This window comes from Prionailurus bengalensis, chromosome D1 (genome assembly GCF_016509475.1).
Source record: "Prionailurus bengalensis isolate Pbe53 chromosome D1, Fcat_Pben_1.1_paternal_pri, whole genome shotgun sequence".
Classification (NCBI taxonomy): Eukaryota; Metazoa; Chordata; class Mammalia; order Carnivora; family Felidae; genus Prionailurus; species Prionailurus bengalensis.
The window spans coordinates 66,385,353-66,400,543 of NC_057346.1; the positions used below are offsets into that span (position 1 = coordinate 66,385,353).

A 15,191-nucleotide genomic window follows, 5' to 3' on the forward strand; every position below is an offset into this window, starting at 1 on the left:
TTGGTTTCGACTCAGGTCATATCTCACAGCTAATGGATTCAAGCCTCATGTCTGGCTCCACACTAAAGCAGAGCCTGCTTGTGATTTTCCCTCCCTCTCTCAGCCCCTCCCCGGCTTGCTCTTTCTCTCTTTCAAAATAAATAAAGTTAAAAAAGAGAGAGGGAGAACTTTCTCTTATCTAAGATACAAAGATTAAAAGAAGAATCACTTTAAAATTCACTTTTTGTAATTCCTCCACTGAATAACAAGTTTGAGCCCTGCCTAGAAAAAGGGCCAGTAAGTGTTTAACACCTAAAAATTGGCTTTTTGTTTTTCCTGTTAAGACTTTAAAATTATAGGGGTGACTGGGTGACTCAGTAGACTAAGCGTCTACTTCGGCTCAGGTCAGGATCTTGTGGTTTACCAGTTTGAGTCCCGTGTTGGGCTCTGTGCTGACAGCTCAGAGCCTGGAGCCTGCTTCAGATTCCTTGCCTCCCTCTCTATCTGCCCCTCCCCGACACATGCTCTGTCTCTCTCTCAAAAAAAAAATAATAAAACATTTTTTTAAAAAAGATTTATTTAGGGGCGCCTGGGTGGCGCAGTCGGTTAAGCGTCCGACTTCAGCCAGGTCACGATCTCGCGGTCCGTGAGTTCGAGCCCCGCATCAGGCTCTGGGCTGATGGCTCAGAGCCTGGAGCCTGTTTCCGATTCTGTGTCTCCCTCTCTCTCTGCCCCTCCCCCATTCATGCTCTGTCTCTCTCTGTCCCAAAAATAAATAAACGTTGAAAAAAAAAATTAAAAAAAAAAAAAAGATTTATTTAAAATTATAAATGCTTTCACATCAAGCCATTAAAAAAGATAGTAAAACAATTAAATCTAGCCATGAAGATCACCTGCCTCATAAGCCCCGTCAGAATAAAGCTCTGTAACCCACCACAGGCAAACAATGCAATCATTTACCCCACTGGTTCTCCTCTTTTTATAGAAAAAAAGCATTTTGTCCAATTGGAAACACAGAAGCATCTAAAAATAACTGCATCCACTCAACAATGCTTGGTTGGCTTTTCTCCCACTGATGTGAGCCAAATACAGAATGTCTGTAAAGAATTTTATGAACTCCACATGCTATGTCCCTATATTATAGATACACTCCTGGTAGGAGGTAGCTAGAGGGGAGAATACAACTCAGGCACACTTTAGAGATGGGCTAGATTAGATAGGCACCTCTGAGTAGACACCAGTATAGCCATTCTTTGCAGTGTTGGGCTGAAGAAGGTAGGAATGAAAAGGTAAAGTGAAATAGGACGTCATTCAAATACTAAACTCATACATAGCCTCACACTGTTTCCTCACAGCACACTGAGGGCTCTGGCAAACAGAAGTAATTTGCAAACCTACCTCAAACTCCTCATGCACCCCTGTCCTCAGCTAAGAGGACAAGTCCTACAAAACAGCTTGAGGGACAAGAAGCCTAAAAGAGGCACTGAACCCACATGATCAGTTTTCCTCAGTTAATTAACCTCCTGTGTTGTTTGGAAGAAGCCATGAGAAGACTTAGCTGCTCTGGGTAATAACCACATGGATCCCCCAAATCCCAGAAAGTCTCCCAAATCTTTTCCTGCAGGAGGTCACAATGCCCCTTCCCACCCTGAGTTCCCAACACCAAATCACAGCCAGCCTCACCTCTAGTCTATTCCCATGTTATTCACTGAGGGGGAGGAGCTCAACACACACACATTATTGGGAAAAAAGCTATTGAAGGAGTGTCCTGAGAAAGGAGAAAAACCATCAGGAAAGACAGAAAGACCCAAGACATAAAGAAGTAACACACACACACCCTTTATTCTAATATCCTTTGCCTGCTTCCCCTGACATATGGACAACATGACTCCTTCCTGGACTCACACAATAGCACCCAAAAGAGAAGCACAGGACAAAGAATGCCTCACAAAGGCAGCTCAGCACTTTCCCTTGCTCAGGGACAACTGAACTCATGTGTTGGTATAAAAAGAAACAAAGGGTTTTTTCACAGACTTCTGATGCCCCAAGATGAGGCAGCGACTGATGAATTCTGATTTAGGGATCCAGGAAATGTACAGTCTCCATCCCTCTGGAGAAAGTCCCTTTTATAAATCAAGCTTGCTCCACTACCCTGATGATGCACCCTTGCACAGGCCCATTAGTTCTGCCTCAAAGTCCCTCCAGTAGTGTAAAGATACCTCAGGATGTCCACCAAAATGTTAAAAGTAGTTATCTCTGGGTGAAAAAATTCAAAGTAATTTTTACTTTATTCTTTTTTTAAAAGGAAGGTTTTTTCAGTGTTTATTTAGAGAGAGGGAGGGAGAGTAAGCTCACAAGTGTGAGTGGGGGAGGGGCAGAGAAAGAAGAGGAGAGAGAAATAATTCAAAGCAGGCTCCACGATCAGCAGGGATCTCATGACCACCAAGATCACAACCTAAGCCAATATCAAGAGTTGGATGCCTAACCGACTGAGCCACCCAATAAAGCTACCTTTTATTCTTCATAGGGGCACTGTTAGAATTTTTTACTATAAACATATCATTCAGGGTGCCTGGGTGGCTAAGTGGATTAAGCATCTAACTTCGGCTCAGGTCATGATCTCACAGTTCGTGAGTCTGAGCCCCACATCAGGCTCTGTGCTGACAGCTCAGAGCCTGGAGCCTGCTTCCGGTTCTGTGTCTCCCTCTCTCTGCCTCTCCCCTGTTCACACTCTCTCTCAAAAATAAGCACTAAAAACAAATTTTTTTTAATATATCATTTATGGGGCACCTGGCTGTCTCAGTCCATAGAGCACGTGACTCTTAATCTCCAACTTTATAAGTCTGAGTCCCATGTTGGGTGTATGGACTACCTAAAAATAAAATCTTAAAAAAAAACAAAAACAAAAACAAAAAACCACCATATATCATTTGTGAGACATCCGCAAGTTGTCTTACTATAACCGTGTATCATTTGTGAGACATCCCAAAGTTGTCTTTCAGAGATATTATTTATTAGTCTTCATTCATTATGTATACCTTTCATGGTGCTTTACTCCATGAGAAAGTCAGTTCTCCCCAACTTAAAGTTCCCCATGGGGAACTATCCAGGTTCAGATATTCTAGAGTTATCTGCTAAAAATCAAGGTAAATATCCAGCTATCAAACACCCCACACAAATATGTCACCCTCAGAGGGCCAGTCTGGATGAAGTGGGACTCTGAAATCCTAGAACTACTTATTAAGTATGCACAGGTATTCCACATGCCTCCCCTTCCCAAGCAGACCACAAGGAAAGGCAAAGGATGTAGCAATGATGGGGAATACTGCAAAAGTGGAAGCAGCAGCAACATCAGAACAGAGTGAACTTTTGGGTTTCTCAAACAACACTTGGTTTCTCAGTCTCACCGAATCCCCCAGTTAAGAAAATTGCTGGGCTCCTAGCAGCCTCTTCATATACCCATATACATGAGGCACCCAAAAAATGATGCTGAGGGATCCCACAGGGAACAGAACTTGCCCCAAACATATGTCAAGTTGATGCCAAAGATAAAAATAAAACTGAGAAAAGTGGCTTCTTGCCTAGAGTCCTACTCATTAGACTGGTAGGTAGCACACCTCTTTAGGTTTCCCACCTTCTACCATTTTTTGTTCTTATTCTTATTTTGACTTTATAAAATTATAATTAGGTTTACTATGAAGAGGTGTCAATTTAAATTATGGCTTTGTTTAAACCATCAAGAAGGAGCACCTGGGTGGCTCAGTTAAGCATCCTAACCAACTCTCAATTTCAGCTCAGGTCATGATCTCATGGTTCAGGGGTTCAAGCCCCACATTGGGCTCTCTGTTAACAGTTCAGAGCCTGCTCAGGTTTCTCTCTCTCTCTCTCTGTCTCTCTCTCTCTCTCTCTCTCTCTGCCTCTCCCCTACTGGAGAGCATGCTCTCTCAAAATAAATAAATAAACTTAAAAAAATAAAACAAAGCAAACAGAAACTCCCCAATCTCCAATCTTTGATAACTACTCTTCATGTGTATTTACCAGTAAAACAGACAAGCATACATAAAAACCTAATACCCCAACTCAATGATTTTCTCTATCATTTAGATCTTTTCTTCCTTAATCAATCTTGTCCTACTCCAAACAACACAAAGCTCTATAAAACCAAAGAAGCAAAGGGGGTGGAAACATCAGAAGCTACGAGGAAGACATTTTGATTGTAAAACCAAAGGAGAGAGGAAAAAAAAGAGATGCATTTGACTATAATTTAAATATTACAGGTGTGATCTAATTATCAGGGTTTCATCAAGGATGCTGCCCAGACATGCCCAACGACATGAATGAAGCTCACAAACAAGTCCGTGCGACTGTTCTCTTCTTTGGAGGTCTCCTTACTAATACTAATATTACTCAATTATGCAAAAATCTCCCTCCAAAAACATTTTGATGAAGTGAGGAAATAAAGCCATGTTAACACCAGTGTATGTATCCTCCAAAGTCTTGTTCCCAGGCCTTTCTAATGACTGAGAAATTCAGTGTACGAAAGCCCTTTCCCCAAGTAGTTTCATACCAGCCACAAAATGACATAAAAAGGTAGACCAGTTCTATGGATAATTCCAGAAAAATAAGGGGCACCTGGGTGGCTCAGTCAGTTGAGCATCCGACTTCAGCTCAGGTCATGATCTCACAGTTTGTGAGTTCGAGCCCCACGTCAGCCTGTGCTTGACAGCTCAAAGCCTGCTTCAGATTCTGTGGCTCTCTCTCTCTCGCTCTCTCTACCCCTCCTCTGCTCACATACACACACTCTCTCTCTCTCTCAAAAATAAACATACATTAAAAAAAGAAAAATAAATAAATAAAACAATCTTATTTTAATCATGCTTTAAATATATTTTGAATAAAGTAGAAAATAAACAAGTAAATACATATTTTTAATTAATTCTTTGGTATTTGAAACAATAGGAAAGAGGAGGAGACCATCCTCATAGAAAGAGAGGAAAAGCATTCTCTCAAGGTCTTCCTTATCTTGAAAGGAAAGTTTTCAAAGCTGGTTCAGCACCACAAGAATCACTATGATCAGGTCAACTATTACATATAAACTTGGCCTATAAAAGAAACTCACTGATTTATTAATACTTGGTGTAATGAAGTAATTATGAAATTATATTATGTGGGATTTCCTTAAAATAATAAGGGAATGAGAGGTATAGAATTAAAATGCAATTTAGGGGCACCTGGGTGGCTCAGTTGAGTGGCTGACTCATGATTTGGGCTCAGGTCACGATCCTGGCGTCATGGGATCAAGCCACACTCAGCATGGAGCCTGCTTAAGAGTCTTTCTTTCTTTCTCTCTTTCTTTCTTTCTCTCTCTCTCTCTCTCTCTCTCTCTCTCTCCCTGCCCTTCTCCCCACTCAAGCTCTGTCTCTCTCTAAAATAAAAAATTTCTTAAATATAATTTAATATGTATAACTGCTGAAGCTAGGTGTTAAGAACACAAGAATTCATTATGCATTGTGTATATTTAAAAGTTTTACATAATAAAATGATTTTCTAATAAATGTCTTGAAAAGTATGTAAAATACTGGCTTGAAAAACTACATATGGAGTGCCTGGGTGGCCTGGTCGGTTAAACATCCGACTCTTGATTTTGGCTCAGGTCATGATCTCACAGTTTGTGAGATGGAGCCCTATGTCAGGCTCTGTGCCAACAGCATGGAGCCTGCTTAGGATTCTCTTTCTCCCTCTCGCTCTGCCCCTCCCCCACTGGTGCACACGTGCACTCTCTCTCAAAATAAAAACAAACTTAGGGGTGCCTGGGTGGCTCAGTCGGTTGAGCGGCCGACTTCGGCTCAGGTCATGATCTCATGATCCATGAGTTCGAGCCCCGCGTCAGGCTCTGTGCTGACAGCTCAGAGCCTGGAGCCTGTTTCAGATTCTGTGTCTCCCTCTGTCTGACCCTCCCCCGTTCATGCTCTGTCTCTGTCTCAAAAATAAATAAACGTTAAAAAAAAAATTAAAAATAAATAAATAAATAAATAAACTTAAAAAAAAAAGAAAAACTGCAAATGAAAAAGGCAATTCACGATAGTATAAACACAGGGATTACAATGTATGTATGCCATATAATAAAGATGACAAGTGTTTCTGGAACAACATAAACTAAGCTAAATGTTCATCATTGTTACTTATTTCCTGGAAAGTAATTTATGTTCCTCAAAATAAAATAAAATAAACTTGGAGACACCACCCTGGGCTCATCCCAAAGCCATCCTCCCTCCAATACTGGATTGGGACCAAAGGCACCAGCACTCAAACTCCGCATTCCTCTTACCTCTTGAGGCAGCTCCAGCTTTGACCGGTCATCCAAGCCATTGGAATGCAAGCCCATCAGGTATGGAACAGGAGCATCTAAAAAATGTAGGAGAGAAGCCGGGAGAATAGGGACATAGACATGCTGCCACTGGAAAGGAAACATGAGAGCTGTAATTGTCTCCGCCACAGTCATCAGTCTCTGGTAATCTAGGTAAAAACAAAAAACAAAAAACAAAAAACAAACCAGTCAAAAACAAAGCACCTGCTTGCCAAATAACAAGTTAAAAACTTCAATACAATTTCACATTTAGAAACAGTCAGGATAAACTTCAGCAAGGGTATGCTCAGAGTGTGATTCCCTTGTGGGTACCCAGAAAGACAACCCAGAGACCTCAGTGGACCACAAGCTGAAATTTAACCCTCACATACAGGTTCTCGCAAGTGATAAAATTTAGTGTGGAAATACAGTAGAAATCCTAAATACCACCTTGCTCCAAATACTAAACCAGAATGTTAAGTAGATTCTCTTAAGTAGAAAGGGGTTGGGGAACTGGAACAACAACAAAAAAAAAGGGTCTTCATTCAGCATGGAAGCCAAAACAGTCTCTTTTACCACTCAGATATGTCTGCATCCTGTAAGGAACTAATGTGAGCTCTGCCTTCAAGTTTAAGACCAAAGAACCACACAGCATGCAGCAGCTGGTTTTCTACACTAGCCAAGTCTGTCTTTCACCTGGAACTTTTCCTCAATGGGAACAGCACAAATATGTTATTTTAACAGATCAATGAAAAGCTTCCTGAGGATATGAAAGACTCAAAACATTGACTTTCAGGCCTCAAAACTCTTAACTCTAGGTCAGGGATCTTAGTTTGGGAGGGAAGGCTTGTGTTCAAAGTTTTGCTTTCCTTTAGAACACAATTTCTGGACGTGTTTTACAAAACAATAAGTAATAAATACACTGGCAAAGCCAATAAAATGGACCAGTTACAAGTGAAATTTTAAAAATTATTCTTCACAGGGGCACCTGGGAGGCTCAGGCAGTTGGGCAGCCAACTTCGGCCCAGGTCATGATCCTGCGCTTCATTGGTTAGAGCCCCGCACTGGGCTCTGTGCTGACGGCTGGAAGTCTGCTTTGGATTCTGTGTCTCCCTCTCTCTCTGCCCTTCCCCCACTCGCACTCTGTCCCTATTTCTCTCAAAAATAAATAAACATTAAAAAAACTTTTTTTGGGGCGCCTGGGTGGCGCAGTCGGTTAAGCGTTCGACTTCAGCCAGGTCACGATCTCGCGGTCCGGGAGTTCGAGCCCCGCATCAGGCTCTGGGCTGATGGCTCAGAGCCTGGAGCCTGTTTCCGATTCTGTGTCTCCCTCTCTCTCTGCCCCTCCCCCGTTCATGCTCTGTCTCTCTCTGTCCCAAAAATAAATAAACGTTGAAAAAAAATTTAAAAAAAAAAAACAAAAAAAAAAAAAAACTTTTTTTTAAATTACTCTTCACAAATGGTAAAATGGTTTCAGGCATTTAAGGACAAAGCAGGAACATAAATTTTAAAATCATATGAGTAATATCCTTTGGAATGGTTGTTTTCAAATGAGCTTTCATGAGGGTTAAAGTGGTTTCATATACTAAAAACCCACCCCATCATTTAAACAAATCACAGCTTGGTTCATAAAAGAGTTATAAGTAACAAAAAGCTTTCCAGAAAATGAGGAAGGTTGAGTAAAAATGAACAAAAGCTGATATGTACCAACTATGTAGAAGTTCAGTAAAGTACCCTACATTTGCTCACTAATAAAGCTTTGAAAACTGCCTATCACCTTACTCTCAGCTAAGCAAAAAAGAACATGACCTACAAATAGTCTTTTAACTAGTAATGCAAATAAATAGAGATTAATGACTAAAATTTCATTATCTTGAACATTTTAAAGGTACTACAGGAAAATGCCTCATATGCTTCTTTGGGGGAACTAAGGCACTTGACAAATGAGTGATATAACCAATCAGTGCATAAAAGTAAACTCAGAGATTTGATCATCAATTAAAAAAAAAAAACAGTTTAGCAGAAGGACAAAAGAACATGAGCTTCTCATATTCACTAAAGATCAGGGCAAACTAATAAGAGTTCAAGGAGAGAGTCTGTCTCATTTTTCATTGTGCCCACACAAAGCATGGTCATTCCTGTATTAAAAACTATTTAGCAAAAGGGTGCCTAAGTGGTTTAGTCGGTTAAGCATCCGACTTCGGCTCAGGTCATGATCTCACAGTTTGTGAGTTCAAGCCCCAGGCCAGGCTCTGTGCTAACAGCTCAGAGCCTGGAGACTGCTTCAAATTCTGTCTCCCTCTCTCTCTGCCCCTCCCCCACTTATGTTCTGTATCTCAAAAATAAATATTGAAAAAAAAATTTTTTTAATATTTAGTAAATAAACTTTTTTTAAAAAAACTACTTTGTGAAGATTCCCCACCTCATTCAAGCAACAACAAAAACATTTCCCAAATTAAAAAAAAAGCAATCTTTGAAGAATTAAATTAGGTTTTATATAAATAATATAAATAATTTCAGAAAAAGTATTTAGTCCCACATGAAAGTAAACAAAAACTGAGTAACAAAATTTACACCATTGCAAGCTCTATCCTCAGCCTCTTCTTCACCTGATATCCCAATTCCATGGGACACCATACAACTTATTATTTTATCTTTCTGCTGAAATTCTTCTGCTCAATGACTACTCCAACAATCATTATTTTTTTAATGTTTATTTATTTTTGAGAGAAAGAATGTGAGCAGGAGAAGTGAAGTGAGAGAGGGGGATAGAGGATCCAAAGCAGGCTCCACCCTGTCAGCACAGAGCCCAATGTGGGGCTAGAACCCACGAACCACGAGACTGCAACCTGAGCCAAAGTCAGACACTCAACCAACTGAGCCACCCAGGCGCCCCAATAATCGTTATTAAGACAAATTCTCATGATTCTCCAGATGAGACTTCAATTCCTATATTCTTCTACATGTGAATGTCTGTAAATAATCTACTCAAGAGCAACAATCTTGAGAATCTCAGACATCCTAAGAATTTATTTTAAAATTCAAAATTAAGATGAATCAAAAGAATGTAAAAGCGTGGGAGAAAACCTTCAAGTGGTATTTAAAGCTGGTTTAGTCTTACTACTATGTCTGAACACTGGCTCTCAAACACATATTCTGAATAAATATTCACTGAAATATCCCACCCCCATTTTCAGTGTGTATACACACACACACACACACACACACACACACACACACACACACTTCTGAATCTTAGGGGGTGGGGGTCAGAGGTACCAGAGGTCTTTTTAATCATGAGAAAACCAAACCACTTCCTCCTTCCTTTACCCAAAGTCAGTAAAGCAGGTGTTTTATGTGGCTGGCATTTCTGGCATGTCTGCTCAGGGACAGTAACATCTCACAGAAGGCCAACAGACAGTCTAAGTAAAGGAGTCCCAAAAATGCCTCTGTCATGAGACTTCCTGGCACTGGACTACTATGTATGGTTCCTAGCTGCAGGTCTGGGAACATCTGCTCTATAACCATAACACAGAGCATGCTAGAGTCTGAAGAAAGAGGCCTTCTCTGCTCCATCAAAGCAAGTTTTTCAGTATCACAGAAATCTAGTTCTGGTTTTTCCCTACTCTTCAGGATAAATGTAATCTAGCATCTAAAACTCAGACCACTTATTTTTGTAAAAGTGGATAACTTTATTTGCTTCAGATTGAAATCTCTGAAGAATTCCTTGTGATGCACTTGAAATTATGGGATTCTTAGAAACAAAACACTTTTTGAGGTCAGACATAATCTCCTCTCAAGACTAAGCTGCTTTCCATCTATGTGGCTTAACTTTATTGATACTAGAAACGTGGAATTGTATGGCCTTTCTGGTCTATGTGAATTCTGAGTTTCTTTTTCTCTCTATATTTATATTTTTAAAAAGCAACATCCCGGGGCGCCTGGGTGGCGCAGTCGGTTGAGCGTCCGACTTCAGCCAGGTCACGATCTCACGGTCCGGGAGTTCGACCCCCGCGTCAGGCTCTGGGCTGATGGCTCAGAGCCTGGAGCCTGTTTCCAATTCTGTGTCTCCCTCTCTCTCTGCCCCTCCCCCGTTCATGCTCTTCTCTCTCTGTCCCAAAAATAAATAAACGTTGAAAAAAAAAAATTAAAAAAAAAAAAAAAAAGCAACATCCCACCTGAAGGATGGCCTAGCAAACAATACCTCAGGGTTCCAGTAATCTGTGGTACCCACACTAGGATGCTGACCTCCAAGAGCTGTATGCAATAGCAAAAACCCGTTTGTGTACACAACACAAATGATCAAATCAGCACTTCCTTTGCCATTGCCTGTGTCTGTGCTCATCATTTCAAGAAGGCAAAACCAATAAATAGGATGCAGCTGAAGGTCATGTGCATCCAAACCATTTCAAACAATCAAATCAACTGGAAACACTTCAGCTCTAGACAACTGTGTTCTCTTATGGCTCCCCTAACATTAACTGAGCAATTACTTTTAACAAAAAGGGGTAATAATGCAAAGCATAGTGGGATTACAATGACCACTGCTTCATGGTGAGGAAGGAGGGAGGAATCTGCTTGTCTTTATGACTTGTCTCTGTGCAGAGAAAGATAATAGCCTTGGGAACACTCTACAGATAAGTCCACTCCTAAACAATCTACAGGGCAAGTCCTGCACATTAGAAACCGAATCATAAACTGCCTTTGCATACTCACACTTCTGTGAAAACTGTATGAACAAGGGTGTTTCTTGTGTATTCTTTGTTCTTAGGAAATAAACTAATCTCTATGTCCAATATCTCCAAGATCCATTATTAAAGAAATTGCAAAACAATGACTAGCATGCTCCCATTTGTGTTGTTTCTAAAAAGCATATATGCATGATTATGTCTGGAAGGAAACAGGAGACAGTGGTAATCTCTCTAAAGGATAACCAGGGGTACACTTCATTATATAACCTTTAGCAATGTGTTAAAATTCCTATCACACAACTGAAAGGCTTTTTTCTAAGTTTTAATATACCATATTTAAAACATATACATATGTATATTAAATTTTAGCATCAGTTTTTAATATACCATACATGTATCATAATGTATATGAATACTTTAAAGAACATTACAATTAATACATATGTACTCAACACTTAACATAAAAATAGTTAATTGCTTAAAAAAATCTGGGGGGGTGGAAGGCACTAAGAAATTAAGAAGTCACTTCATAGAAATAGAATTCTAGGCGAAAAAGGGAAATTTTCAACGTTCTTTGCCTTGTTTGCCCATACATTATTTATTTGTTTTTTAAAAACTATTATTTATGGGGCACCTGGGTGGCTCAGTTGGTTAAACATATGATTCTTAATCTTGGCTCAGGTCATGATCTCAGTTTGTGAGATCGAACCCCGTGTCAGGCTCTGCGCTGGTGGCACGGAGCCTGCTTGGGATTCTCTCTCTCTCTCTCTCTCTCTCTCTCTCTCTCTGTCTCTCTCTCTCTGCCCTTCCACCGCTCTTTCTCACACACACACACGCACTCTCTCTGTCTCTCAAAATAAATAAATAAATAAATAGACATTTTTAAAAAACGATTATTTTCACTAGGAATATACAAGAAACTTGATCTCTTGCTAACACCAGTGGGAGAGAGGAAAGGAGAGTTCATTGTATTCCCTTTGGAATTGTTTTGATTGTATGCCTTAAGCAGCATGCATTACTTTTACAATAAAAACTAATGTATGCTTATCAAAAATCAGTTACATTTGTTACAAGACTTATCTGTGTTAGTTCAACTAGCGCACATAACGTATCTGTGTACACAGATAAATTATATAATTTAACCAAATATTATGTAAATAAATGGTGAAATGAGGACAAAAAAAAGAATTTTCTCTGAAAACAAAATTAAATGCTTTAAAAAGACTGAATAATGCAAAGTGGCTAAAAAATACTATAATTGAATTAGGCATATCATGAGGCAATTAAGCACAAAAAACTAGGGAAAACTACAAAAATCTACAGGTAGTCTCCATTCCAGTTCTTTTGTAAAGTTCATTAAGTTCTCACTCCCCTTTAAAAAAAATGTATCTGGAAGCCTAGTTAATGAATTATAGGTGTGGTTTATGCAAGAAAAACAGTGCAGACATTAGATTAGTGGACCCATAATCCAAGGAAATAGATAGACCCTTCATCAAAAGACTAGTGACTATACAATCATGTTTTACACTAAAATACAATGTTTAATGGATATATATGTCATTTTTAGGATTCTCAGACTGAAATGACTTTTCCAATTATCCAATCTACTACCCTACTAACTCAGATAAAAAACTTCTGCTCTATGTACAATTTTGCACCAACCAGTGAATAATATGCTATTAAAGGGGCACCTGGATAGCTCAGTCAGTTAAGTGCCCAACTCTTGATTTTGGCTCAGGTCATAATCTTGCAGTTCGTGACATCAAGCTCCACGTCAGGCTTGGCAATGACAGCAGCATGGAGCCTGCTTGGGATTCGCTTTCCCCCTCTGTGTCTTCCCCTCCCCAGCTTGTGCTGTCTCCCTCTCTCTCAAAATAAATAAATAAACATTTAAATATATTTTTTTTTAATTTTTAAAAAAAAAATTTTTTTTTTCAACATTTATTTATTTTTGGGACAGAGAGAGACAGAGCATGAACGGGGGAGGGGCAGAGAGAGAGGGAGACACAGAATGGGAAACAGGCTCCAGGCTCTGAGCCATCAGCCCAGAGCCTGACGCGGGGCTCGAACTCACAGACCGCGAGATCGTGACCTGGCTGAAGTCGGACACTTAACCGACTGCGCCACCCAGGCGCCCCTTAAATATTTTTTAAAAATAAGTTATTTTAAAAAGCTATATATGGACCAAAGAACAAATATCCAGGAGTAGGTAAAATGATCTGTACAAGTTAAAAATTCCTAAAAATGTCACTTCAGTCACCCAGTGGATTATATTTTGAGATTCTTACAATTTTGCCTCCATTCTTTTTCCTTAAGTAATGCTTATTTTCTATTCGGAAGGCAGGACAAGCTTTGGTCAAAACTAACTGAGTGGTGATGACATGTTTTTGGAAGTCCAGAGTGATTTTCATCTACCTAAGGCCTTTGAATCATAAATAAAAACTATTTCAAGAAATCCAACCTGAATTGTTTAAAGTACTCTATTAATACAGAACATAACCTACAGCCAATAGAAGGCCACTGCATTTTATGGTCAGCCATGCTCAACAATGTCCAGGAATTTTTTGGAAAAAGCTTTTTTCTTGACCTTACTGTAAACATGACTTTGGATCCTGAATTCCATTTGATTCTATACACAAATCTTCTCAACTGCCTTCAAACCTCTTTAAAATTCTTATTATGGATACAATAACCCATATTCTTGGAAAATAAGAAGAAACTCTGATGGAAAAATGTCACCTATCATATTTCTGGTTTTAATCCTCCTTTTTCCACCTCTATAACATTCACACTTCATTACAGGTATCTACGCTACTGAATAAAATAAAAATCTAGGGCGGCTGGGTGGTTCACTCAGTCAGTTAAGCATCCGACTTCAGCTCAGGTCATGATCTCGAGCTTTGTGCATTCAAGCCTCACATCAGGCTCGGTGCTGACAGTTCAGAGCCTGGAGCCTGCTTTAAATTCTCCCTCTCTCTCTCTGCCCCTCCCCTGATTGTACTCTGTCTCTCTCAAAAATAAGTAAATAAACATTAAATATATATATATATATATGTAAAATAAGATAAAATAAAATAAAAATCTATGAGCCCATATAATAGTAAACAAAGGAGAATGAATGTTATTCCCTGTAGTAAAATGCCAACCAATAAATATAGATGTAGCTAGAAAAATCACCATTTTGTAACCATCATGGTAATAACTAATTCAGACTAGAATCATTAATGGATGTTAAATCTACTGGGCAAACTTCAAAGTGGAGTAGTATGCTTACAGAGTTTCAAATTAACTCCCCACAAAGTACTTATTAATTACAAAGGGAAAAAGGATAACTTTCCAGTTAAGAAACTTGGCAGGGGCGCCCGGGTAGCTCAGTCAGTGAAGCGTCTGACTTCAGCTCAGGTCATGATCTCATGGTTCGTGGGTTCTAGCCCTGTGTCGGGCTCTGTGCTGACAGCCCGGAGCCTGCTTTGGATTCTGTCACCCTCTCTCTCTGCCCCTCCTCTCCACTTGTGCTATGTCTCTGTCTCTCAAAAATAAATAAATGTTAAAAGAAAAAAAAGAAAGAAAGAAAGAAAGAAAGAAACTTGGCAGACATAACCTTAACCAAGTGATCAAATTAACATTACCAAAGATGGGCAAACTGACATCAAGTGCCTCCTGATGTAACACACTGAGAAAAATCACAACATCACTTTTGTGTATTACAGCCAAAAATTATATAACCTGAGTCTAATCATGAAGAAACATCAGACAAACCCAAATTGAGGGACATTCTACAGAATGCCTTGCTACACTCTTCAAAAATGTCCATGTCATGAAAGACATGAAGAAGTAACAAGTAAAAGCAATGCATGTTACTCAACTAGATCCTGGATCAGGAATTAAAAAAAAAAAAAAAATTATCAAAGCAGACATTATTGGACAATGGTAGAACCTGAATAACAATATTGTAACAATGTTATGTTTCCTAAATGTGATAATCAGACTATGGTTATGTAAGAAAATGTTCCTGTTCTTATGGAATGAAAGCCGAAGCATTTAGGAGTCAAGGGCCATGGTGTCTGCAATGATTCTCAATGGTTCAGTTATGTGCACACATATACAGAGAGAGAATGATAAAACAAATGTGGCCAACAAAAGTTAACAATTGGTGAATTGTGGGAGAGCATACA

General features: G+C 39.4%; 1 protein-coding gene across 7 annotated transcripts in view; it reads right to left on the reverse strand.

The window, feature by feature from the left end:
- The window catches only part of DENND5A (DENN domain containing 5A), a 119,124-nt gene that overhangs the window by 60,724 nt on the left and 43,209 nt on the right, over positions 1 to 15,191 (reverse strand). For all 7 annotated transcript variants that reach the window (XM_043580608.1, XM_043580607.1, XM_043580605.1 and 4 more), the window contains one exon: positions 6,308 to 6,495. In XM_043580608.1, the coding sequence (XP_043436543.1) occupies positions 6,308 to 6,495 (188 nt within the window). The remainder of the gene's footprint in view (positions 1 to 6,307; positions 6,496 to 15,191) is intronic.